At 41.2% G+C, this 25355-nt stretch overlaps 1 protein-coding gene across 2 annotated transcripts in view; it reads left to right on the forward strand.

Annotated features, from left to right (window-relative positions):
* Window positions 1-25355, forward strand: part of KCNU1 (potassium calcium-activated channel subfamily U member 1) — an 83874-nt gene that overhangs the window by 53850 nt on the left and 4669 nt on the right. For both annotated transcript variants that reach the window (XM_026064462.1, XM_026064461.1), the window contains 5 exons: window positions 12155-12254; window positions 15258-15482; window positions 15968-16145; window positions 21453-21539; window positions 24825-24964. In XM_026064462.1, coding sequence (XP_025920247.1) covers window positions 12155-12254; window positions 15258-15482; window positions 15968-16145; window positions 21453-21539; window positions 24825-24964 — 730 coding nt within the window. The remainder of the gene's footprint in view (window positions 1-12154; window positions 12255-15257; window positions 15483-15967; window positions 16146-21452; window positions 21540-24824; window positions 24965-25355) is intronic.

Consider the following 25355-nt stretch of genomic DNA (forward strand, 5'->3'; position numbering starts at 1 on the left):
ATAACCTGAGCTGCTCTATTCAGCATAAGGAGGGGTGTCGTAGTCTGATACTGAGCTGTCAGTAGTAGCAAGCTGTTACGCTTTTCCAAACCACCCACTAGAGAGGGTGGCAGGACACGTTGGCAAACTGTTATACTAGAATTTGTAGGGCGTAGACAGGAACCTAGAAGTGGAGGGGAGATGCACAAATTAGCATTTCTTACCTTGTTTCTACTTGTATGCAATTTACAGGCACCATAGAGCTAAAGAGGCTTAATAAATAAAGCCCCCAACCCTCCACAACCCTATTTTGTGCTTCGGCAGCAAAGGCAAATGTCAGCACGGCACGGAGTCTAAGATCTCCTCTGGAGAGCTTTGCATCTTAGCAGCTGTCCCCAGTGCGTACAGGGTATCAGGACAATAAAATGTTGCTTGAAGCTGCTGCCCTACAACCAATTAGGTCAGCTGAAAAAATTTGGCTGGCATGGTAAATACGTACATGTGTACTGTTATATTGTGCTGACTTGTTAAATATAAGTGAAAGCATAATTAGATTTATAATGTGGCCCTCCCCCTCCTCATGCCCAGTAACATAATTTACCAAAGGGGGAAGGAAAAAAAAAGTCCTCACAACCTGCTGAAATATCATTATTAACATACGCATGAAAAGTCAATTATGCCAGAGGGAGGTATTTAAGAGAAGTGAGTTTCCATACTCTGGGATTACACCTTGGAGATTATATATTTCTTACTTATTTATTTATTTTTCCTGAGATCTCTGCTGCTGCTTAGCAAGGTACAAAAATGTTACTAGGAGATGATCTGAAATCCCTTAAAGACATGGCCAAATATCAGATAAATAATTGTTCCCTTCCCCACCAAGATTATCCCTCCTCACCATATCATAAAGATGCTATATTCTAGCCAGTCAGGGCAGGTATGTTTTCTGGTGTTTAATTTTAAATGCCACCAGGGACTGGTCTTCCACCACTTCCCTGGGGAGGAAGTTTTACAGTGTTGTTATTATTAGTTGCAGTATTTATTATTTGTATTATAGTAGCATCTTGAGACTTCTACTGGAACTGGGACCCCATTAGGCTGGATGCTGTATATGCACATAGTAAAAGACAGTTTCTGCCTTAAAAAGCTCGCAGTCTAAGTAGAAAGGGCAGACAAAGGGTGGGAAGGCAAAGGGAAGTAGAAGAGGTGAAATGAGATATCTGAAGTCTTGGAGCAAACCTGCACAATGCTAAATATAGCTGTTTTGAGGCTGACTCTTCATAACAAGCTTAGAGGTTTCAAATCAATCCCATATCCTTTTTTATTATTATTTAAACCAAAAATAGAATTGGATCCAATTGCTTGTTTTCAGATTAAAGCTGAAGTTTCCCACCTGGGATGTTTAGCCCAGAGAAAAGCTAACACTGACCCTTTGTATTCCAATGGTTAGGATAGTGGCCAAGGGGAGCTCCAAGTTCAGATCTCTTCTGTGTTTAATTTGGGATGGTAAACTGTGATCTGAACCAAGGAGAGCAGGCATTTCAACATAAGTTTCATTCCGAGAGCCCTCTGGGTAGACAGTGTGGATTACTTCCTCTGTGTCTAGCAGGCAGGGCTTCCAAATTGACTTGGGTACCTATCCCCTCCCACCCTTACAGGTTCCTTTGAAAATTTTCATTAATCAGGAAGTTTAACCAGCTAAATACTTAGTCATTAAATACCCATTTTTTTTAAACAGAAATTTACATCTAAGGCTTTGAGATGAGATTTGCATGTGGGATAGTTGATGAAAAATTTAATCAAACCAGAATACATGAAAATTCAATGTCTAGTGAAAAGGAATTGGACATGGCCTGTTATAAGACTCAAAACACATACTTGGTCCAGGCCTTGCTAATATTTCTGGTGTCCTAGAGTATTTTAATGAAAGATATCTTCCATTGTACTGCACACACTCGACTCATTCCTCACTTTTTTTTTCCACATGAAAAGCAGCAGATCTCTGTATCCAGGGAAAGAACTTAATTAGCATCATTAAAAACAAAAACAAAACAACAAAACAAACAAGACCTATAAAGCTGGGCCAGAAGAGAATGCATAAAAACCTGTTAGGATTCCTCAAGCACTTCTGAGCCCCTGCATCGATACACTTGCTTTACTAGTCATGGTTTTTCCCCACATTCTTGCCTAAGGCATGACAAATTTAATGGTGTGTGTTTTGCTGAATTGTTGACTCTTGTTTTTCATTCCTGCTAAGCTTCTCATGAGGCACAAAAGAATGTTTGTGAGCAAGGCTCCATGTGTACCCAGCACTGCAATGTCTCCTTCCCTTTTGTCTTGGTTAAGAGTCACTTCAGTCAAGCAAAGGATTAATAAAACCTGAATTAGATGAAAGGGGAAAACAGGTTAGAGAACCAAGTTTTAGCTCCCCCTTAATTGAAACTTATCTAGTGCCTGGATAATTGCTCATAAATACCTGCTGAGTTGCCAAGCCTACGTTAGGGCTTGTCAGTCTTTAATAAATCTTAAAGACTTAAGATCTTACTCTTTGATGCAACCCATCACTTCCCAATCCAAAGGTAGGGCAAAACAAAGCAGTAATGCTAAGCACTCTAGCTCAGCTAATCTGGCAGAATGCATCACGATCTTTATAAATGTGTGAGAAGGGCTGTGCAAGAGCTCCCGAAAAGGTCATTGGTATTTTTGGAGCAATAAATCATGGAGGGAAAGATTTGCATTTTGGCTGTATAAAATCCAGGGCTGGATTAGAGAGAGAATACTTTGCAGTAATATTTCTCTCCTGACTTGTTTTATTAGCTTCCTTTAAACATGTTACATTATTGCTTATAGAATTTCATTTACTTGGATTGGCAGCTTGATAAATATGTCTATTGGCGATGATTTGGATTGCTCTGGGCATTAATATTATTAAAACCTGTCACAAGGAAATGTCTGAAAGATGACTTACTGTAAAGATTACAGCATGAAATAAATCATACAATGGTATTTGTTACCGTTTATGGCCTCTTGGAGCCGAGTCAATCCCTTTTTATGTTGCATTATTTTTCAAGTTTTTATAGCCTTACATTATATATCGCTGTCAGAAATGAACAGATGGGGTGTCAAACACGAGCCTTCTGAATAATTCCCACCCTCGGGTTATTTGTATGAAGGACAAGTGTAAAACTGTGTTCTCAAGAAAAGGGAGATAGATAGAGGTGGAGAAAGTGTTGTTACAGTGAGCAAGATCCCTTTTGTCAGCAGGCACATTGTGCTTTTGATCACTACCTGATATTTATGCGACAGGGTGGGGGCTCTCTGGAAAATTTAGCAGTCTCTGTTGGCATAGTGAAAACCTCACAAGTTAGACGAGTTTTACGTTCCTTCGGTTTTACTTTTATTCCTAGAATGGAGGAGACATGGAGGGGGTGTTCTGGGTGATAGCCAAACCTCAGAGGGTTCGTAGAAACATGGAAAAGTGTGGATACCTCTAGGTACCTCTCAAACACTGCAGTGGAGGAGTACTAAAAAGAATCCCTCTGAAGCTCCACAAAGGGCATCTCTGGAGTTTGGGAGGCTCAAGGAAGAAGATGGGTATTTTGGACACTGGCAATCTGTGAACTGATGTTAAGCAGGGGGCTCCTCTAGGAAGACGAGATACTATTTTCCATTCCACTTTTTGTTGTGTTGGGGAGTCCCATATTTCTTGTTGTGTATTTTTGAGAAGTCCTTGTCAGTGTCATGGTGACAGATTAGATGGATTGATAGTTAGATATCATGAGCTGGTAAATACACATGCAGTTAATTAGATTTATCTGTGTTAGAAAATTCAGATGGGAGACATCCATCCATGCATATTCTTCTCTATACTTTCTCTCTCTGAATCTCCAGCCCCCAGAATCTTGCACAGGTACACAGAAAATAAATCGGCATTATTTTTGGAACATAACTCTTCTTTGTATAAAAGAATCTTTAAGCCACCCTAATAAATTGTTCTGTCGACGCGTAGTGGCTGAGTCTTGCTCACAGGACAATGAGGTCTTTTTGATCTTCGCTGAAACTCACATAGCCAGTAAGGCTCAAGGATCAGTGCACGGATCAGATACTTTAGTGGAGCCTTGACACACAAAACCCACTGGCAAACACCTTGCACGGTGTGCAAAATCTGCCCAAACTTGCTTTGTATGGACTGCCTTGTCTCTTTGCATGAAAACCCAGTCTGTTTACTGGCATTGAAGTGACAGGTTCCCCCCCACCACCAAATCCTTAATAAGCAAAAGCATACTCCGTTTGGGCTTTGAATTTCTAAGACATCCCAGGACATTGGGTTGGAAGGCTAAAATTCTTACCCCATCATAGTCACTGGAGATGGTGCTACTAACTCTAAGGGCACTCTTCTTTCATCAGTGATTTATTTCTTGATTGAATTTCTGCTGAATCTTGTCTATGGGCCTCCGCTTCCTTTTGTTTCCTTTTAGAGAGCAAAACATTCAAAACACTAGATATGAAAAAGTCTCAGCCCTTGCCCTTAAATATAGTATTTTTGTTAACTTCAGTTTGTATTCACACTCACTGTATTTAGGCAGTTAAACTCCCTGTTATTTTAGCTAGCCGCCATTCTTGATGACTTTAACCAACCAGTCCAAAGTTTATTCCAACTTCTCTCTAAAACTCTCTTCCCTTTTATTCACATGCCTTTCTTCTTTCTCTCAGGCTTGCCATTGTTGTCAGAGAGCCTTATCCTTTGTAGTTTCTACCTCTTTCAGTACTTAACAGTCTCTTTCTATGTCTCATGTGAAAATATACCTTCTCTCTTTTCACCAGGCCCTTGACGCACATCTGTAATCAAGCTTGTATAAGAGTTTTGGGGATTCACATTCACCATGTAAAGTACAGTTGTACTGCACATTGTACCTGGAGTTGCGCCCACCTGTATATACTAATCCCATTCCACGTTATACAATAGTATAATCACTTAAAGAATTTGCATGACTGATTGTGTGAGTTCTGAGTGCATAAGGATAAGTTTCATAATTAGCTTTCCCTGTGAACTTGTGCAAACCAGTCTATTTATAATTTGGTCAGCTCCTGATTTTTAATGAGGGTGCTGAGAGTGACTGAAGCCTCTGGCAGCATGCATTTCATATTTTAATTACCCACAGTAATTCTGACAATTACACCGATGTCATAAATCACATCATAATGACCCATTTAAAAAAAAAAAAAAGCATATTTAATGACTGGATGGGGATTTGAATTAAACAGGTATGCAGGGGCTTAACAAGGAGCCAAAAGCTCCAGAGAGTTAAGATTCTTCCACATCTTTTTGTTGAACTATGGCTCTAGCTGGTGAAGAAACTTGGTGCAGAGTTTCTTTCACAGGCCAAAACCTGATCTCCTCAGCAGGGCATTATAGGATTACTTTCCATGGGATGAAATCCAGTCCTATGTGCCAGGCCAGAACTGGACTTCTGTGTGATTCGGGCCTTGGAAGCTAATGGGCCATTCTGAGCTCTGTCACTGACTCTAGGAGACTTTAGGCACTCACTTACCCTTGGCAAAGCTAACACAGTAATCGCAAGCATCCCTGCATCTCATGTAAGCATAATTCTTTAGCTAATTAACTTGAGTTTTGGTAGGAATAGCATAGAGCTACTGCTGACATATTTTTCTATTTTAGCTGGTAGCTTTTGTTACCCTGTCCACGGTTTAATGAAATTTAAGCTCTTCCATCTCTCATGTGGTGCGTAATGCCCTCATCACTAACCACTGGTGGAAAGGGAGAGTAGTAAAGTGAGGGCCAACAGCGCATTGCTTCCCTAGCATTTCCTCCTTAGGTTGTTCCTTCGACAGTGTAACCGTATGCCACCTCTTACAGAGACCTGAAATGACAGGGCTGGACTAGATTTCACAAACATGTGCGTGTAAGACCTCTGAAGAGCAGAGTGCACAGATTAGGGTACCGGTTCAAATATAATGCGAAATAATGCAGTGCTCCCCAGCATTGTCTTATTACCCAGCTGGGTCCTGCCTCCCTGATTTTGGCCCTTAGTGAAAATTACTTCTGTTGTTTAAGATCTTGACTAAGCCAAGTTCTGTTCTTTAGATTATTTTGCTATTAATAACGTCACAATAAGTGGGTGGAAGTAGCTAATAGCTCTAAGCCACAAATGATCCCAAATGTTCCCAGTCTCTACTCTCCTGTAAACCTTGACAGATTGGGAGTGCTTAGTAAAACATTGTAACACTCAACACGCATTTACAAGACAGCGATCTGTCCCATGACGGCTTCCAGATGTGTGAGTGTGTGCAATTTCATAATTCAAGAGCAGATTCTGTTGCCCTCTGCAGATCCCCCATCAGGCTGTTCATAAACACTGCTTATAATTAAATTAGCCCACTAACTAGCCATGCAAATTTTGATAAGCAGTGACCAAAAAAAATAAAAAGAGGGAACTGTCGAGATGCTTTCAAAAAATGACAAGGTTGTCTTCAGAGATTATTTGTCATTATGATAAGATTTGTTTTTCCCTTCCCGTCTGCCAAATTCCACTTTGTCCCTTTGTACATGACAGCAGTTTTCAGGTTTTAATCTAATAATTAGGAGCTGAATTTTGCCACCCTTGCTCAAGCTGTCTGCTGTCTTACTCTCTGAACAGCCTTTCTGGAATCAAAGCAAGCAGCTATCCTCTGTGTGGGTAGCAGGATCAGGCTTTATCTTCTAAATCCAGCCTGTCCCCAGCCCAACTAGCAATGAAAGAACAAAAGCGTGTACACACACATGTGCCTGCAAAGGGGAAGAAGGTGGATTTTATCTGGCCCTCCTGTGACCTTGGAAAGGAAGACAGGGCACTTCACCAAAGATTTCACAACAGAGGCTATGAAGCTGTTGTTTTCTGTCAGAAATAATGGCTCATAGCTCTGGCACATGAGATCTGCCTGCAGAAGGAGTATCTAGCTTCCCCATGATAATTGTGCTATATTAATTTGTGAAAGTGCTGAAGTTATTACACCTGGTTTGTATCTATGGCTGAACACCATGTCCTTATATAGTAAAGCGTTAGCTGAGGGAGGTGGTTAGGGTGGAGGTTGAATGAGGAAATGCAGAGTAGATAATGAGCAGAAGTTTTGGAGTTTTTTTATATGTCACTCTAGGATTTCTTTAATGGTGAAATGGACCCATAAGAGCATCTAGATCACTGTTGAAACAGTCCAGTCCAGTGATCCCTATGTACTCTGAATTTCTCCAGTGTTGCCAGCTCTTCAGATTTTGCCGCACGTATATTAGGAGTTCTTCTTAACGTACAGCACCTAAAGTCCTGTTACTATTTGAGAATCCTGCCTCCATTTTTAAATGTGGTGTAGTGCAGCACTTATTAGACTAGGACCCTAACTTCAGCCTATTTGTGTGTTTTGTAAGTCCCAGTGCCTGCATGTCTCTTTCCATCCTCTGTTTCTTAGTTCAACCTTTGTTGTTCATATTTACAACTCTAGGTAAAGCAAGAGTTCCTAAATTTAGTGGGAGACTAGGTATTGCTGCAATATAAATGATAGCTACCAACTACTTTTATTTTAGTGATTCCTATACAACCACACTGACTTCACTAGGATTACATGTGTGTTGCTTAGGGGCAGATTTGGTTTGGTGGATGTAATTAAAAAAAAATTTAACTACTCATTTTTAAGATTGGTTTTACTTGTTGCCTGATGTATTTGTTAATTATTGGATGGAATAGTCTAAATTATAACATTTTGCAATGACGCAAAGTACCTCTGAGTCTATTAATTAATTAAGCCTCACAGTTCCTTGTGAGGTAGGCAAAGCACTTTGATGCATTATGATTAGAGTGATATAATCCATGATGATGAATAAGCCAAGTCCAGACAAGCACCATATTCTCACAGTGCAGGCCTGGGAGTGAGAAAGGGGCTTTGCAGCAGCCTTCTCAGGCACAGGCAATTTTCATTCTGTGTGTGAAACTCCACTCCTCTCTGAAGGAGAAGGTTAACATATGTGCAGATCTGGGAGTGATTCAAAAAACAATAAGAGGATTCCCAAATGGGATGTGAACTGAACAGCCCACATGCCAAGTGTTAAATCATTCACAAGGCTGTGGTACACAGGGACAATGGAATGACGTCAGGGCAATTGTGCCGGTGGGCTGGGGCCTCGCCAGATTCGGCTGTTGGAAAAACCTGCCTGCTTCACTCAGGTGCCAATGGGTGTCTTGTCTCTGGAGACCCTGTGGTAGCAGCTCACAGATTTTTTCATGTGTGGAGCTTGCTGTGGACCAATGATGCAACTCTTCCAGGCCTTGCTAGTCCTGAGGTGCTTTCTGAGTAGGTCGCTACACCTTTTTCTCTCCCTATGCAAAATTTAGGAGACAAATAATCTCTGAGTCCTGAGGATTTGCTGCTGTTCTGTACTTACAGCATGGAATGCAAATCAAATGAGCACAGACCTCAGTGTGTACACATGACATTCAGACTCACTGTAGCCATGCTCTCCCACAGCAAGGAGTGGAAGAGCTAATGTCAGAAGACTGCAGGCAAGGGATTCAATAGAGCTTTCAAGGCTTTGCAAAGGCATTGTGAAGAATTTAAAGATAGCTTGTCATCAGGAAGTTGTTGGCAGCTAAAGATTTGATAAAAGGACTTCCACTCCCTGCCTTGTAATGCTATAGACAACTGTTAATCACTTATGTTAGTCCTCAAATTAAGTTTGAAACATCTTGGATGTGTCCGACCCTCTTCTAGTGTAGATGAAAGCTGTTATCTACCCTGGTTCATGGAAACATGACTGACTGGTTTATATTAGGTCATGGCCATGGGAGCAGGCAAAGAAGGAATGTTTCACTATGTGGTAGTTCTCTCATTTTGACTCTGGTACGTTGGACTGAGCTGCTGTTTTGAATTACATATTAGGTATTGAATTGAGGTTATTTGCAGTGTAAAACCAAATTTCTTTCTGAGTTTAATGTTGGGCCATTGTTGTAATAGACTGGATTCATCTGCAAGTTGGACAGAGGATAGACTGATTACACCAGTGGCTTATGCGTCTGACACCATGAAACAAGTTCAGATGTTCAGCACCAGCTGCTGGGATGACATTTTCAGAAATGCCCGGAGTCCAAAATACCTAGCTCTTTTGAAGAAGTGAGCTCCACTTGTATGGTCTTCGGTAACATGATTCTGTGCTCTTCTGATAATCTGTCCAATGTGAATTAAGTGATGAGAACCTTAAATGAGAATGTGATAGAAAAAAAAGTTCAGTAACACACACATGACAGTGCACAGCATTATGTCAATGAAACTGTTCTGCTTCCAGGTTCATGCAGAACCAACATGGTTAGCTGTGCATCCACAACACAATTAATTTGTGACCTAGATAACCTGCTAATGGCTGTGGTGAGTGACTCTAGCTCAATCAGAGATTACTTCTGTGTCTCTGTAGGGTACTATGCCACATCAGTTCCAGTCCCCACATCTCAAGATCCTCAGAGTCCAGGGCTGGATGATTTACTAGTCTCTTAAGAAAATCAGATTTCTGTGAGGATCATGTAATTTGCAGAGCGTATGGCAGAAGGAACCCTTAACTAAAGAATGGTTTGCTAAATCAGAATGTGCTTGTCTTTGGCAAGGTGGATGCCTTTATGATGAAGTGGGTTTCCTGCTGTCTCTTCCCTCCCTCTCCTACTTGAGGGATCCAACAGGTGTTTCCTCCAAGGCATGTATATTTCCCATAATATTAGAATGAAGAGATGTCATTTCTGACAGGTTGTGTATATAGATGATGGCTTTATTATGATAGAGATATATACACTGATTGATTGGTAGAGCTGAGTTAAGTAAAGAAAGCTTGTGAGAAAATAGTCTCCAACTTGCCAAAATAACGTTTAATCATTGGCCAAGACATTCATTATCTGAGGAGGGGGAGAAGTGTGGCTAATGGATACAATTGCCTGCAGTTGGCACAGGGCTACACAGTCACTGCAGAGATTTAAGGGGTACTGCTCCCCTTTCCTTCCAGCTTTGTACTAGCTTGTTAAATTCAGGAGAGCCAGTTTGAAGCTTCTCCCTACTCCTCATCAGAGAGACAAAAGGACCTTTCATTTAGCTGAAGGGTGGGTAATTCAAAGCTGATCAGAAATGCTTCATGCAGTGTGCAGTTTGCCTGTGAAAATTCTTGCCACAGTTGCTCATGAGACCAAAAATACTGTAAGTGGCAGAAGAGGAAGAGCAACAGGCATAGGTAGTGTGGTGGCCTCAGCTGTGGTTTGTGAACCTCTGGAGGTCGGTGGATTTCAGCTAAGGGGCCTGGGAAAAGATTGGAAGCCTCCTGGCTTGATAGAGTCAGGCTGTGAGAGGAGCAGAGCTGTCATGAGCCGTTTAGCACCCTGTTTTCCATTTGTCCTTCTTTTCTTTTCCTCCAAGCTAGTTCCAGCTGCCAGTGCCTGCTGCTCTTGCCTCCTCTTCAGCAGTAGCAATGCAGTAGCCAGTGTGTGCAGATACATTTCTTGTTCTTTGGTGCCTTTCTTGCTTGAAAGGAAAAATTTCCTACATTTTCCATCAGGCGTAGCTTGCATCTTGCTTTGGATTGTCTGGTGTTTGCCCTCATTAAAGATTAGAGGGTACTTGAGTTGGATCTACTGTAGGCAATCTCTGTATTTCTAACCTTGCAGTAGTGTGGATTGAATAGAGATAGGAGGCACTGCAGTGCTGGAAAGACCAGTTCCTAGGTTTGGGATTACAATCAAACACAGCACATGTCGTGAGCATATTGCAGAAGAGGCTTGTGAGCAAGCCTTGGCAAGAGTCAGTCATTATGGTTTTTCTCAGTGCCATTAATAGACCCTTTGTGGCTTTTGTATTTTGTGCTGATTTTAGGATAGGTGAACAAGGTAACCTATTGTAGTATAAGCAGTCCTGGGATTTGTTATTAGTCACTTAGCTAAAGACCTGGGGAGCTAGCAGGAACTGCAAGAAAGTTCTGGCCTGGTCTTTGATGAGATCTCACATAGAAAGGAAGAGATTCTGCATCTATGCTGCAGTTACTGAAATAACTGTGGCTTTTAATTAGTTATCCTGGGTATGAGTTAACCGTATTGCCATAGTACCATGGAATTTGGCACAAACTGCAAACCTCTCCTCCCCCCCATGTTTGCAAAAATGGGCAAATTCTCAGGTTACTCGCTGCAGCGCTAAGCCTAGTACCAGCATAAATCAGTCTATACAGGGCACCATCTAGATCTGCCTTGCAAGCATCATAATGAATGATACCTTCCCCCTCTCCTCTCTGTTAATCTTATCTCACTTGATACTGCATAGGCAAGGTAAGGACAAATTGGACAAGAAAAACAAAGACAGGACCATACACATCTCTAGTCATACAGCTTCACTGAGGCTGTTGTGTTCAATGTATTTTGTAATTCTAGATGGCAAGTCTCAGTTATCATTGCTATTTCAGTTACAGAGTTCAAATAAGCTTTGCTCCAGAGTCAGCTGTCCAAGGTTGATTCTACAAACAGTAAAGCTGGAGAGATGGTGTTGAGCAGATGGCTTATCCAACAGGTTTCAAGTCTTTTTCTGTTCATGCTTGGATCATGAGCAGACACCAATTCTTCCATAATCCATTGTTTGATCTGTAGCAGTCCTCTGAAACAGTTCAGTGTTCAGAGTAGCTTCTAATTGAATAGCTCTTGTTTCACATGGTCTTGTTACTGCTTCTGGACTAGCACAGTGCTCACAAACACAGCTGCATATCTGAAATCTGCCTCTGAGACTATCCTGCAATATGGGTCTAATTTAAGTCCCTGAAGACAAGGGAAAAATTCCTGCTGACTTCTTTTTTTCTTAATCAAGACCATGTTTATGTAAGTATTGCTCTAATGAATATCCCCACTGAAGAACTCTTTGCAGTATATTTTTCCTTATATTTGTCCAGCTCAACTGACATATTGCAAAGGAATTACTCCACCACACAACACTTTTTGCCCCATTTTGTCATGGTTATGCACAATTCATATACAACCGAATTTTCCTTGCCACTGTGGGATGTGAAAGCTACGAGGTAAATAAAGAGGGTTTCTCAGCAGCAGATGAAGAGATGATATAAACTGTAGTTGCCACTGATCAGAGGTTGTTCTTTAGCTGATCAGTTGCTCTCTCTGTTTAGGGATTTGGATGTCCAAGGAGAGGACAACAGCAGAGTCATCCTAGACTCAACAGGAAGGTTCCACTGGTGCGATTCCGTTCCACTGCAGGAGGCTCTTCTGGTAGGTGTGGTGTATTTGTCTTTGGGACCCTCACTTGTCTTCTTCCTTGTTCTCCTAGGAATAAGCTGGGTCTCCACAGCATTGATCTGGGTGAAGGGCACAGCGCTCTCTAGTTTACTGTTGTTTATTTAACAGTGTTACCTTAGCCTCTGTCTAACTTTGACCTCATATGCAAAGCTAAGAGACAGACTTTGCCCTGGAGAAGACAGACTGAGGGCTATTACCCAATTTTTCAGGAGTGAAAGTATAAAGTATCTTGACCAGGGTCACATAGAGACTGTCACACTGATGGGAGCTGAAGGCTCATTCCAAGGCCACATTCCTTTGTAATTTAGGTGGTAACCTGGGAACAGAGAAAGATCTCCAAGGTAACAAGGGATCAGTAATGCCTTCCATGTTCATCTAAAGCAGGGTGGGCCTCCTATCTCAGAAGAGGATCTCAGCAGATGGACAAAAGAGGGACTGATTGACACCTATTTTGCTTTTAAATTTTGTAAAGTGTTTTTTGACCTTTGTGTCCCTGACATTATTGATCCGAATAGCTTTAAGACTGTTTGGTTTGTTTCTTTAATGTAAGTGTTTAATCCTTAAAAAAACAAATCCCATCTAGAAGTGGCAGGTTGTACTCAGAGCTGCCAGAGAGCTGAGAGTAGGCAACCAAATCTTGCAATGAGGTGATCAAAGATTTCATCAAAAATACAGAATGTTCAAGCTGTTCTGCCAGCTGGGAGACTTGTAGCAGGCTGGAATTCATGCTGCTTGAAATGCTGCAGCTTCCTTCCAAGCAAATAAAAGGACCCTATTGCCCAGCAACCTCCAAAATAGGATTAGTTGTTACAAATGGGCAAATATCCCAATAGAACTGGAAGCTCAGCTCAGAGAATTGAAGGGTAATGTTTTGAAAAGATCTTACAGGCCTGCTTACATGAGCAAAAAGCTTGCAACAGCTAGTGTGTCCTAATTCCCCATGTGCCACTTTTGTACTGTAGTGAGCGTTTTTGTGCACCTAAGGTAGATTGTGCAAGAGTCTCTTTTTGAGGATTAAAAATGTCCACAAAGGAAATTAGAGCATAGTAACTATTGCAATGCACATTTGTGTAGTATCTTCTTTTACAAGGAGATTTCTGGGACAGGCAGGCCCTCAAAAACTTGGGAGTTTAAGATGCATTTTCAAAAGTGAATTGGGGATTTGACAAAGTCCCAGAATGTGCTTCAAGCTTTTAAGAGCTATATTTTTTAAGTTGTTTAGGTGCCTAAAAGTGCAAGTGTACCCCCATGGGATTTTTCATGAAACCTCAGCATTTCATTGTTTGGAAAGCATGGAAACTTAAATACATATACCTTACAAAAAATCCCCCTTGATGCCTGTATAGAACTCAAGGCATCGAAGCGCATCTAAAAGTATGATCTTCTTTGACTTTTCCACAGGGCTTATTCTTAAATCATTTAAATGTTTTGCAGAAATGTTACCCTTCGTCTAATACTACATGGATGTTTGAGACCTCATGTAATAATTTTTCCTTGACCTCACTAACAAGTAATAAAGTTGGTCAGATATGACCAACTTCTTTGCCCCAGGTTGGAAAGAAGGCATAAGTCCTTTAGTAGTATCCTCAAAATGGTTCACCTGTCCCCTTCACTATTCTGCTCATTCACTATTCTCACTGCTCCTGTTGATCTTGTAATTGCATATTTCCTCTGCAGGTTTCAGCAGTAATAGTTTTTCCAATTGTTCCTATAAAATAAGCTATAAAATAAATTGTGTTTTTAATTGTTTAGCTTCATTTCAGCAGACTAATCGTTGGACTTTAGGCATGTTACATTAAATACAGCTAAAGGTTTCATTATTCAATTTAATCTAATCTAATTAGTTAGAGACAATCATTTAATTTGGTTATGATTCTAATCTCTCATCAGGAAACTTCCCCCGACAAAGTCCCTTGTTTCTCTTTGAAAAGAATACTGCCAGCACATGAATATTGCAGGGGTGTGCTGATCCCACAGTTCCTGGCTGGTTAATGTGGACATTAATGTGGTGCCTCTGACAAGACTGGTTTGGCTAACTGGTCATACCACCTAACAATCGTGAGAAACCACACTAAGCACTACTTGCCCCCCAGTACTATATTTTCCCAGAATACATCTGAGAAGCATGATCAATTAGCCAGGAAAAAAAACCACCAGGCCAAAGCAGTTATTCTGCTTCTAGCATCAAACTAATATCTTGGCCTCCTTTTACAATTTTGACACTTTATGTCAACATTTATGAAATTTTCACTTCTGTAAGATAAGCTTGGATTCCAAATACTTAAGAGGAAATGCTTCGTTTTATATGTAGTCCTGTTCTACCCAAAGATGTTACACAGCTAAGAAAGAATAAGTCTTTCTAATTGAAGAGAAAAAAATAAAATATACCTCGCAGCTGGTTTAGCAGAATTCTCTCTACTCAGCCCTGGTGAGGCCACATCTGGAGTACTGTGTCCAGTTCTGGGCTCCCCAGTRCAAGARGGATGTGGCASTVCTGRAGCAAGTCCAGCGAAGGGCTACAAAGATGATTAGGGGACTGGAGCATCTCTCTTATGAGGAAAGACTGAGAGAGCTGGGCCTGTTTAGCACAGAGAAGAGAAGGCTGCGGGGGGATCTTATCAACGTGTACAAGTATCTGAAGGGAGGGTGTCGAGAGGATGGGACCAGACGTTTTTCAGTGGTGCCCAGCAACAGGACGCGAGGCAACGGGCACAAACTGAAACACAGACAGTTCCGTCTGAACATGAGGAAAAACTTCTTGACTGTGAGGGTGACAGAGCACTGGAACAGGTTGCCCAGAGAGGTGGTGGAGTCTCCTTCTCTGGAGATATTCAAAACCCGCCTGGAGGCAATCCTGTGCAACGTGCTCTAGGTGACCCTGCTTGAGCAGGGGGGTTGGACTAGATGATCTCCAGAGGTCCCTTCCAACCTCAACCATTCTGTGTGATTCTGTGTGTGATTCTTTTTTAAATTTAGAGTTGCAAGGATGAAGCACTACTGAACCTGCAGGATCACATTTTGGTTTGTGTGTTTGGCGATGCAAACTCACCGCTGATTGGGCTGCAGGACTTCGTGATGCCCTTACGAGCTAGTAACTTCATTTACCGTGAACTGAAAGACATTGTTTTTCTTGGGTCTTTGGAGTATCTGCAAAGAGAATGGAAATTTATTCAGAATTTCCCAAAGCTGTGGTTATTCTCAGTAAGAATTTTTTTTGAATATTCTCTCTACCTCTTTCTTCCTTTCTCCAACTTTCATGCACACTTTTAAATACATTTTAAAAGTTCAGTATGTTTCACATGATAGTAGCACAATTCGATTCAAAATAACCAGAATTATCTTGGGCTCAAGACTTGAACTTGAACCCAAGATGTTGTTGAAACACTTCACTTTTCAAATATTTATTTTCTTCTGGGGGAGCCTCAGTGCTCTTTGATTTCCTACAGAAGCACTGAGAAGCTGATCCTGATTGGAAACRGGGAAGTACCCAATAAATTGCAAGATAAATTCTAGACCTGTGAATTTGCTTCTCTGACCAAAGTTGCTCAGACTTTGGAGATGCTTCCAAAATAGATTTGTGCCTGCTGGGTTTGAAAAAGATTTCATGTTCACTTTTCATCTTTCATGTTTGATAATATTCAGCTTTCTCAGATTTCTGCTCATCACTATTTCTTTGATTTTATCAGGGTAGTGCTCTCTCCTGTGCAGATCTGAGGGCAGTTAATGTCCAGCACTGTGCTGCATGTGCCATTCTGTCTTCCAACACCACTGCTTTGAGCAGTCCTTCTCTGGTGGATGCAGAAAGCATCCTAGCCACTCTGAATGTCCGATCCATGCAGAGGAAGCCCAGCTCAAGCCCTCTAGGTAAGCATGTTTCCCTTTGCTTGTGAGCATGCTGATGTGATAGAAATGGAGGCTAGAGAAGGGAAGAATGGAAGGGTCACTTGTCACTACTCTGACCCACAGTCTGTCTTTCCTGAATATAAATATATATATGTTAAAAGGGCTGGAAGTCAGTTTTAGCCTAGCTGGATGTACAGCCTAGTCCAGTTTCTGTAGCCAGAGGTATGCAAAGGACTGATAAGGCTAACGTTGCACCTGGAAATTTGCCAGTCCCTCCTGCAAATTCTGAGTGAGGCTTCTAGGTTTCCAGCAGAGAAGTGGTTAGAGGGTAACGGGTAACCAGTGTTGGTAACTCCTGTGTTATCTGCAAAGCAAATTTGAGTGGAGTCTCCTTCCATTCTTCAAAAGGAAAAAGAATGTTGCCTTTCCTTGAGGCTTGAGAGGGCGGGCGCTCTGTTCCCAGAGAAACAGAGCTTGYAGCACAGAAATGCAATGAAAGCAAAAACAACTTCAGCCCAGTATAATATTTATTGTGTCTCTTCCTCCCCTAATGTGGCAAAGGAGCTAAGATTTGTCCTCCTCTTGAGAATGTGGAGGTATTAATTAACCGAAGACGGGCTGAGAAATGGATGGCTCTCCTAAGTGTTTTCCCTATACTTTATTATCATTCAAGGCTTTTAAAACAATGGTTGTGCCAAGGAAAAGATTAGAGTGAGGCAGAGACTGCTTTTTTAAAATAATAACTTGACAAAATAATATCAATATATAATATATACAATCAGAACAGAAGAAGTATGACTTATAAGGGATATTTGAGTAAGAGGTAATTGTGACTTGAATACATTACTTTTTAAGTAATGTATTTATGTCTATATAGATACAAAGATGTATGGAACTCTATTGAATGTATATAGAGAGCAGGTAAACAATATGTACTTTATATATGTGTGTGTGTATGTGTGTGTGTATAATCTATGTGTCTTATATGTGTTAGAGCAGAGACAAGCAGACACACGGCTATTTGTGTATTACCACTAACACTGTTTCAGCACATCAGAAACAGTCCAAATACACAACATCTTTTTTCAGGCATGAACAGAAATCAGGATTGCTTGGTCCTCTCTCAGGATCCTCGGTAAAGTGTGGTCTAAACATTAGCACAGGAAAAGTCAGCACTTCTGGTTTTTGGTTTTGGTTTTGAGAAGGGGCAGGATCAAGTAAGTTTCATGGTATCAGATCTACTTCTGTTTCTCCCACTCCTTTGCTGTGTGTCCTTGGCAGCTACCAGAGCCATGCTGCACCTCAGTGTACAGCCCCATAATAATATTTTATCTCCCAAACCTGTTGTAAAGCCAGACAAATTAAAGTTTACAATGTAGCACTATGGAAATGCAAATTACTCTTGTTATTATTATCCATTACTGTGATCAGTTATTTCTGAAAGATTGATTGAAATTAGAGGGGATAGATTCTGTTACCATTTACTTTAATAGCATTGTCTTCCTCTACTTAACAAAATACTGTGCTTCTATCCCACCCTGGTTTTACTATTTTAGGTATTTCACTTTACATATTTATACAGCACCTATTGCCTAGCTCAGATGTTTGTGAGTTGTCACTCCATAAACTGACTACAGTTGCAATCTTATAAATCTTTGGCTACTAAATTAAGGCCGTTCCTCAGATTTACAGTGATTTCTGCGGACAGAAAAGCAGTATTCACTTACAGGATATTATCATCAATAAATAAAGATATATTTATGAAATAAGGCTAAGAAACAAGCTTCACTTCTTTCCCAGACTAGCTATTAAATCTGTTAGTGATTCACCCTCTGTGTAAAAAATTAGCTCTCTTTCCTGTAGGTTCATTAGATGTGTTGTTAAAATACCCAGCCCATGTTCTTCTTTGCTGCTGTAATTATTTATAATTATAGGCCCAGAATCTTGGGTTGGGATTCTTGTACCAGGCTCTCCTGCTGATTCAATTGCAAGACTAGGGCTGTGTTTTACACTCCTATAGTGCTTTGCCTCTGAAAGTCTCCAGACACATTGCAGACCTGTGCCCCTATAGGACAGTAAATTACTTGTAGATTGTTACCACCAGGTTTTGGATCCAGGTGCCAGGAGTGGGAGCAGAACCTGCGTGTCCCCACTCCCGCTGTTCCAGTATCTACACTCCCTCCCTACTCCCATTATTATTTTACAGGAATTCATCTCTGAGAAGACAGAATTGTGACTGATAATATGCTGCTGTGTCTAAAAGCAGGCAACAAAAAAAAGATTATGTACAAGTCCCTTTTTTAATGGCCATTGCCTTTTCATAGCCTTACAGATACAACAGCAATTCCTTGCCTTCCTCAGTCAGCTGCTCCTGTTCCTAAGGGCTCTTTTATTGATGTCTGTGCCGTGTAAGACCAGATTCTAAAAGGCAGTTAGGTACCTTAGGATGCAGTCACTGGCATTTATAAATGCTTCCAAGAAGGCTGGGGCCAACACACTGATCTTGAAACCTAATTGGACACCCGTTTGTTTAGTTAGGCACGTGAGTGTCTTTGAAAGACAGGGAAAACACTGACCTTTCTTCCTTTACCAGCACTGAACAGGTGATGAAGGGGTTAAAAATCTCATCCTGCACTGCAGCTCTACTAGGGAGTATTTGCAAGGTCTCAGCTCATCTTAGGTGGTCCCAATGGATGGAATGGCCTCCAGGTGAAATAGTTCACGGGGTGAGCAAATGAGGAAGCTTTCAAGGAAAAGAGAGACCCTGATACAAAGTGGGAAAGAAGGGCTATTCTCAGAATTTATTTCTTTCGGTGTGGGGAGAAGGAGTAAGAGTATGGACAGAGACACTGGCATTATTTAAGTTATGTAAGAGCACTGAAGACAAATGCAACATAGAAAAGAACCAACAGGATGGAGAGTATCAAGAAATTTGCCAGACTCAGTAGTTGTCAACTGAGCTAGGAGATAATACGGACAGTAAATAACAGTAATGTAGTCAGGCTGTGCTAATGCTCGTCAGAATTTGGTGCTGGTGCCACCTCTTGCAGTAATTAATTAGAGGAGATTGTAGAAGCGAAATCTACATTTTCCACCAGTGTAGTATATGTACAGTGGGTGCTTCCAGCAGCAGAGTTGCAAAAACAGCAAGTTTAGGAAAAAACCTATCCTTTTGTAGAATAAAGATCTAGGAGGAGATGCGCGGAAAAGCAAATGGGCAGCTACTAATGTACGTAGGGAAGACCCAAAAAGTACAGCAGTTTAAAACCTCCTGTTTTGAGAGAGAAGGGTAGATTTATATTCAAAAGCCTCGGTCCAAGAAAGACCCTCAGCTTGACCTTGATTAATGTTAGAAGCCAAAAGTGGAAGAGCATTGGCTAACGGGAAAGGTAGGAAAAGACAGAAAAACAGGAGGGGAGAGTGGATTATGGGTAGTTGGGAGAGCTTACTACAGCAAGATGTTAAAAAGCTGCAGTGGATAAGGTGCAAATTTAAAATCAATTTCTAATTAGATTATGAAACTATTCATCTGATTTAAAAAGAAAAGACAAAGTCTGATGTTTCTCATATTGCAGTTGTCATTGCTGATAGGACAGCCAGTAACTTGATATCCAGCTACCAATCCAAATCCTTCCTCATCCCCAGGTTTGGTGCAGTAGATAAAGCTACAGCCTTTTGCATCATAACTATAGGGAAAAATGTTCATTTATAATTATTTGGATGAAAGGCCCTGTGTTCCCTTAACAGCTCAGGAGCTTTAGCAAACATTGCAGCAAGCATAGTTTCAATTTGGAGATCGTAACAAAGCCCGAATCAATTGCATTTCCTGTGGTTTTACATTTCAGTGTGACCATTTCACACCAAACCAACCCAATGTGTGCATTACCTGTCTCATGGGGTAGAGAATTAGACAGCTCTCTTAGAGAATCAGATCCACACAGAGGTAAACATTACTTATACTTGCAGGAATGAGCGTTTACTAGGGTCAGTGCTGATGCCAAGGACTTCTAGTCTTTCCCATGGAAAATTTTAGGTTTTCCAGTAATGCTGTAATTATCACCCTGTCATGTCACAAAGCAAACAGGTTGGCAAACCTAGGTACCGAACTAAATAATTTGTGGCATAATCTAAACATATAATGGTAATTAAGTCTGACAGCTTAATAAGCTAGTGAAATTCAAATGTACAGTAGTAATCTACAATTAAGTAATCTTTTGTAATAGCACCCTGCCAGTTTGTAAGATTTCAGGTATAGCGCTGTGTACTGTTTTGCAGCAAAAATATTGACGCAAGGAAAAGGTACCCAGGCAATGATCAGACATATATTCAGATCAGCCACTACAGTACATGGAAAGGTAGAATAAAGGCAATGATTCATTTCAGGCATTCAGTTGCTGCCGTTTGCATGTATTCAGAGATGCCATGCTGTACTTGGGAAGGGCTTTTTCTGCTGTACTGAGGGGTTATGATGCCTGACATCTCTAATGTGTGTTTTGGCGGTCCGTCACCTAACCTTAGGGATGGTTGATTAGAACAGTGGTCTCTCCGTGACCCTGTTAGAGTCCACATATTGGTCAGTCCTGCTCTTCATCTGATTGCCAATGTTCACTTGCTCCTGCAATGGATAGTAATGGAAAAATTTAGGCATAGTAGTAGGGAAAGGATTGGGTATAATCAAAACACAGAAAGCAGATTTCAAATGGGCTTGATTCTTCCCTCCCTTACTTTTTTGTAGCTCCCTACTAAGTCAGCCAGCTGGTGAGAACTGGGATGGAATCAGGACATGTGTTTCTAGGAACTTTTAGATTTCTCTTTTAAGGCTTTTGGGGTGTCAGATTTTCAAAAATCAGGATATTTGCTTTTGCTTTCACTTCTGCAGCACATGTCCCATCCATTTATGCACAGCCTTCTTGAAGGAGAAGGTAGAAACGCAACCCCATCCCTCAAAAAACTTTGAGTGCAAATTGGCTTACTGGGGACTTTGTGCCAAACAACGCTATAACCAGCACTGCTGCTCCACAGAGGGTAATTATATTTTAGTTATGATGTCAATAAGCAGCTCCCAGGAGAGATTTTCTTTTTTAATCCTTTGAAGTTCTGAGTGAATAAAGCGAGCCTTGGAAAAGCAAACCAAGGCAAGAAACTTTCTAAATATAGGAACTGCTTTGGGATTTTTGCATGAAAATTACATTATTTTTAGACACAGGTAAGAGATTTCCTGCATTTGTCAGTCCATTGTGTCTTGTGTTCTTTTTTCTTTTTCTTTTTTTTCTTTTTTTTGTTTCTGCTTGTACCAACTTCCCCGTCTTCTCATGTTTTTATTGACAGTTTCTACAGAGACTGTTTTCAGAACGAGAGCATTGGGGAATCAATCAGAGCCATGTTATAAAAGGATCCCCGTCACCACAGAGCTGAGTAAGTTATTCTTTGGGAACAAATTTCACAGAAGCAATATGTGTGCTGCATTATTTATTTACCCCAGGCCCTTTTTAGAATTCACAGACAGAAAGCGACAAGCACTATATGTCCAAGGAACATTAAAAGGTTTGACTTAGATGTTAATTCACTAGCTTTGAAAGAGTCAGGATGGTTTATCTGGAGAATAAATATAACAAAGTGTTGCAAAGGTCTCAGTGTGTAGCAAAACTCCGAAGCATCCATTTAGGAGAAAGATGATGGCCTTTTTTTTTTTTTTTTTCTGCTGGACTGGATCTTAGGAGATGTGAGTTCTAGTCACTTGGCCCACATTCATCCCATCTATCCTAAGACACTTCACTGAGGTAAATAAATCAGAAGCCTATTTGCCTGTCTTCCCCTTGTTTTCAGTGGAGAAAGAGGCACCACCAAAGGCGATTCTGCCCACCTGCCTGAATCTAACTTGTCCTTTTGCAGTGCCTTCCTTGCTCCATTGATTATAAAAAGCACTGAGAATAACTCCATGCCCAGTTTTCATCCCACAACAAAGTGGGGTGAATCAAGGCCTAATTTTCTGTGTTTCAACCCCCTCTTTCTGAAATACTTGTAATGGTTCCCTCCTCCTCATCTGGATTATGGTGGTAGCTACAGGCTTCCTCCCCATTTGTACAAGTGGCTGTGAAAAGACAGAGCCTGTTCCAAACCGTCTGCAGTTCAAGGCATTGTGCCGTGAATGCCTGGGGTCCAGTGCTTGGACAGGTCCATACACACACCAAGGTGGACCAGCAGCGCAGGCATTTTCCTCTAGATCCCAGACACCTCTGTCCTTATCATTCCACAAGGCTCAGCCTCTCTAGATTGCATTCATAACTGAGGCAATCCGAAGAGCTCTTTCATGCTGTACTTGGCTGTTTTTTATCTTTGTTTTCATCCCCCAATGATTTCAAACGAGATCCATTAATTAGGAACATGTGCACTGATTAACTGATTACTAGTAACATAGCAGTCAGTGTCACACCAGAGTGGTGTGGCTGGGCTGCCAGTCCCTGGGGACATGGATGTTTAGCTCCATTTAGAGTGCTGACACAAGAACATACTCATCAAATTAGCATAGCATGTTGCTAGGCATCATGACTGGCCCCTGACTCACTCAGGCTTTTTTCTGTCTGTCTTTTTTCCTTTTTGATGCAATGCTTGTAAATAGTATGTGGGCTTAGCAAATTCAGGGAGAGGTCTTTGCTTTCCAAACCTTCCCAGGTTTGTATCTGAGCCATGGTTAGTGACCAGTCCTGGTCTGTAGCAGGCACTAGCAATACTTTATTTGTATGAGGCTGCGGCATACTGCATAGTCACAAATTACACCTGATGAGCTGGTAGGTCAATGTGGGAGAAGTGCAATGCTGTGTCCCAGAAGCAGTGAAGCACCTCAGCAGGCTATTGAGTCTGAGGAGCTGCTGAAAGAGAAATAGTGCACGATAATGATAAGATAATGATGCCTCCTCCAGAGTCATTTCAGAACTCTTGAATTTCCTGGAATGATGTTTGGATGCTCTGTTGTGCTGTGGTTTAGACTTTTATTTCTCCTGTGTCAAAAAGTTTCAGAAATGTTTTGAGCTGGCTACTGAGGCCCAGCTCCTCTGAGAATATGCTGTGTGGTCAAGCTAATATCTTTAGACAGGCATTGCACCAATGTGATTTCCCTCCAGGATCTGGTGTGTCAGTGGAGAGGAAAACATCTGCAATCTGTTGACATGACTTGGATTTTAGTCATGTCAGATCTTTGACAAAATAATGAATCGAGCCCAGGCTCTTAACACGCAGTGCCTTTGCCCGGCACGTGCTGAGCTAACAACACATGTAGTAAGGACAGAGTTGGTAGAATTAGCTGAGGGCCTGCATACCTCTAAAAGGGGCTGAATATGTATTTTGCCTTGGGGAACAGGAGAGTTATGTGTTGTCATCATACTTTGATGTAGTGCTGCTTCTCCCTGCCCAGTGGTGAGAAACCCTGGGAAAAAAGAAATGCTAAGCCAACCACTTGACATCAGGCTGATGTAAGGCCCATTAAATGGCAAGCTGCACATTGGGTTTCTGCGGGCCCAGATCTACCAAGCTGAGAACAGTTCAATGAGCTGAGCATCTTCTGAACTTGTGGGTTGGTCACTGGGCTCACAGGCATGTTATAAATGGATATTCCTCTGAAACAGTGGATTCTGGAAACGCTTGCCATAAAGGGCCAGAGATTTGGGAGTGATACAGCAAAGTAATCTGTGAAGAAATAAGAATCCCGCAAATATGTGAAAAAGAAAGAGAATGGTGTGGGGAAATAAAGTGGGTCGCTTATTATGCCTGCGAGACCATGCTTTTAATACCCAGACTTTTATAAAGTAGTCAGTGGAGTCGTACTGATTAATACCAGATGCAGAGCCAACTCCTAAAATCCAGGGTTGGTAAAATATCTGTATTGAGAAGACATGGCTGAAGGATGACACTGATACTGCAAGACAACAGGAGGCATTAATAGTATTGTGATTTTGGCTAGCTTTAGTCATCTTTAAAAATGATCCACTCAAATGCCTCCTGGCCTTAGGGGACATAATAGAAATTAATCATTACTCACATAGAGTTACTTATTGTCTCTATATATTTTTTAATGGGAAAATATGGGTTCTTGATCTCCATTTCTTTCACTCCTCCTGTCTGTCTCCTGCTGTGCTGCTGTCATTCATCAGCATTCTTACTGGCAGTGCTAGAATGCCAGGACGTACCTAGCACATTCAGTCACATTCAGTAGCACAGTAGGGGCCCTCTACCTAGATGTACTTAGACAATTCGCTGAAAATAGCAAAGAAAGTTAAAGAAGAATCACTTTCAGAGTAGGGGGAATTCTCCAAGACTATCTCAGACAGCAAGAATAAAGCTGAGAAGCTAGTGAAGATTCTAACATATCACTGTAACAGTAGGACAGTTGTGATAGGGACTCCCTAACTCCAATTTAAGCCAATAGAAATAGTGATTGTGCTTCTGTTAAATCAGGAAATTGAGGGGAAAAGATCAGGCTAATCCCTTTTTTTTTTTTTTAAAGATCCTGTGTGTTTTGACTCCTTTTGCACAGTTGATCAGCAGCACTGAATATTTTGTTCCTCTTTCCTTTACAAATCCAGCATGCTATGGCTAGTACTGGACACAGAATGGCCAGCTAAATTTATGAACTTCATTTCTGATTCTAGATGGCTTCTCTCTGTTTCTAAGATGTTTCCTGTTTCTTCCTTGCTTGTCCAATAGAGTCTTCACCAAACGCCCAGTTCATTAATCAGGCTTTCGACATCAGTTCTGAGATCCCAGACCAAGATCAGCTTTTCTCCACTGCTGCCTGCACGGGAGATATCTTCTCAGATAGCTGCTTGAATTCTCTTTTGTCTATTGTAAGTAGATGCATCATGTCCTGTCATAATTAGTGGCATCAGAGGCATCCCTTCCCTGTGAGGAGTGTAACAAAGTGATTGGCAGCCAGGGTAAGTCCACTTAATCTAGCCTTTGCAATGGTCAGTGCCAAGTGCTTCAGAGAAAGGCACAAGAAACCTTGCAGTAACTGGTGATTCAGTTAGTTAGTCTATGCCCTGAGAATTATACATGTCCATTCTTACGTAAGTAATTTGCTAATCAGTGGGCCTGTGTGATTTCTTGGGGTAGTGAGTTCCACAGACTGAAAGACAAGTATCAGCTCCAAAAGACGTGACTCTCAATGCACTCTCCCTGTGGTTGATAGGCACATAGAATTATTTGGAGAAACTTTTAAAGTGTTTTGATAACTTC

Source organism: Apteryx rowi, unplaced genomic scaffold (genome assembly GCF_003343035.1).
Source record: "Apteryx rowi isolate R43461 unplaced genomic scaffold, aptRow1 scaffold_217, whole genome shotgun sequence".
NCBI classification, from domain to species: Eukaryota; Metazoa; Chordata; class Aves; order Apterygiformes; family Apterygidae; genus Apteryx; species Apteryx rowi.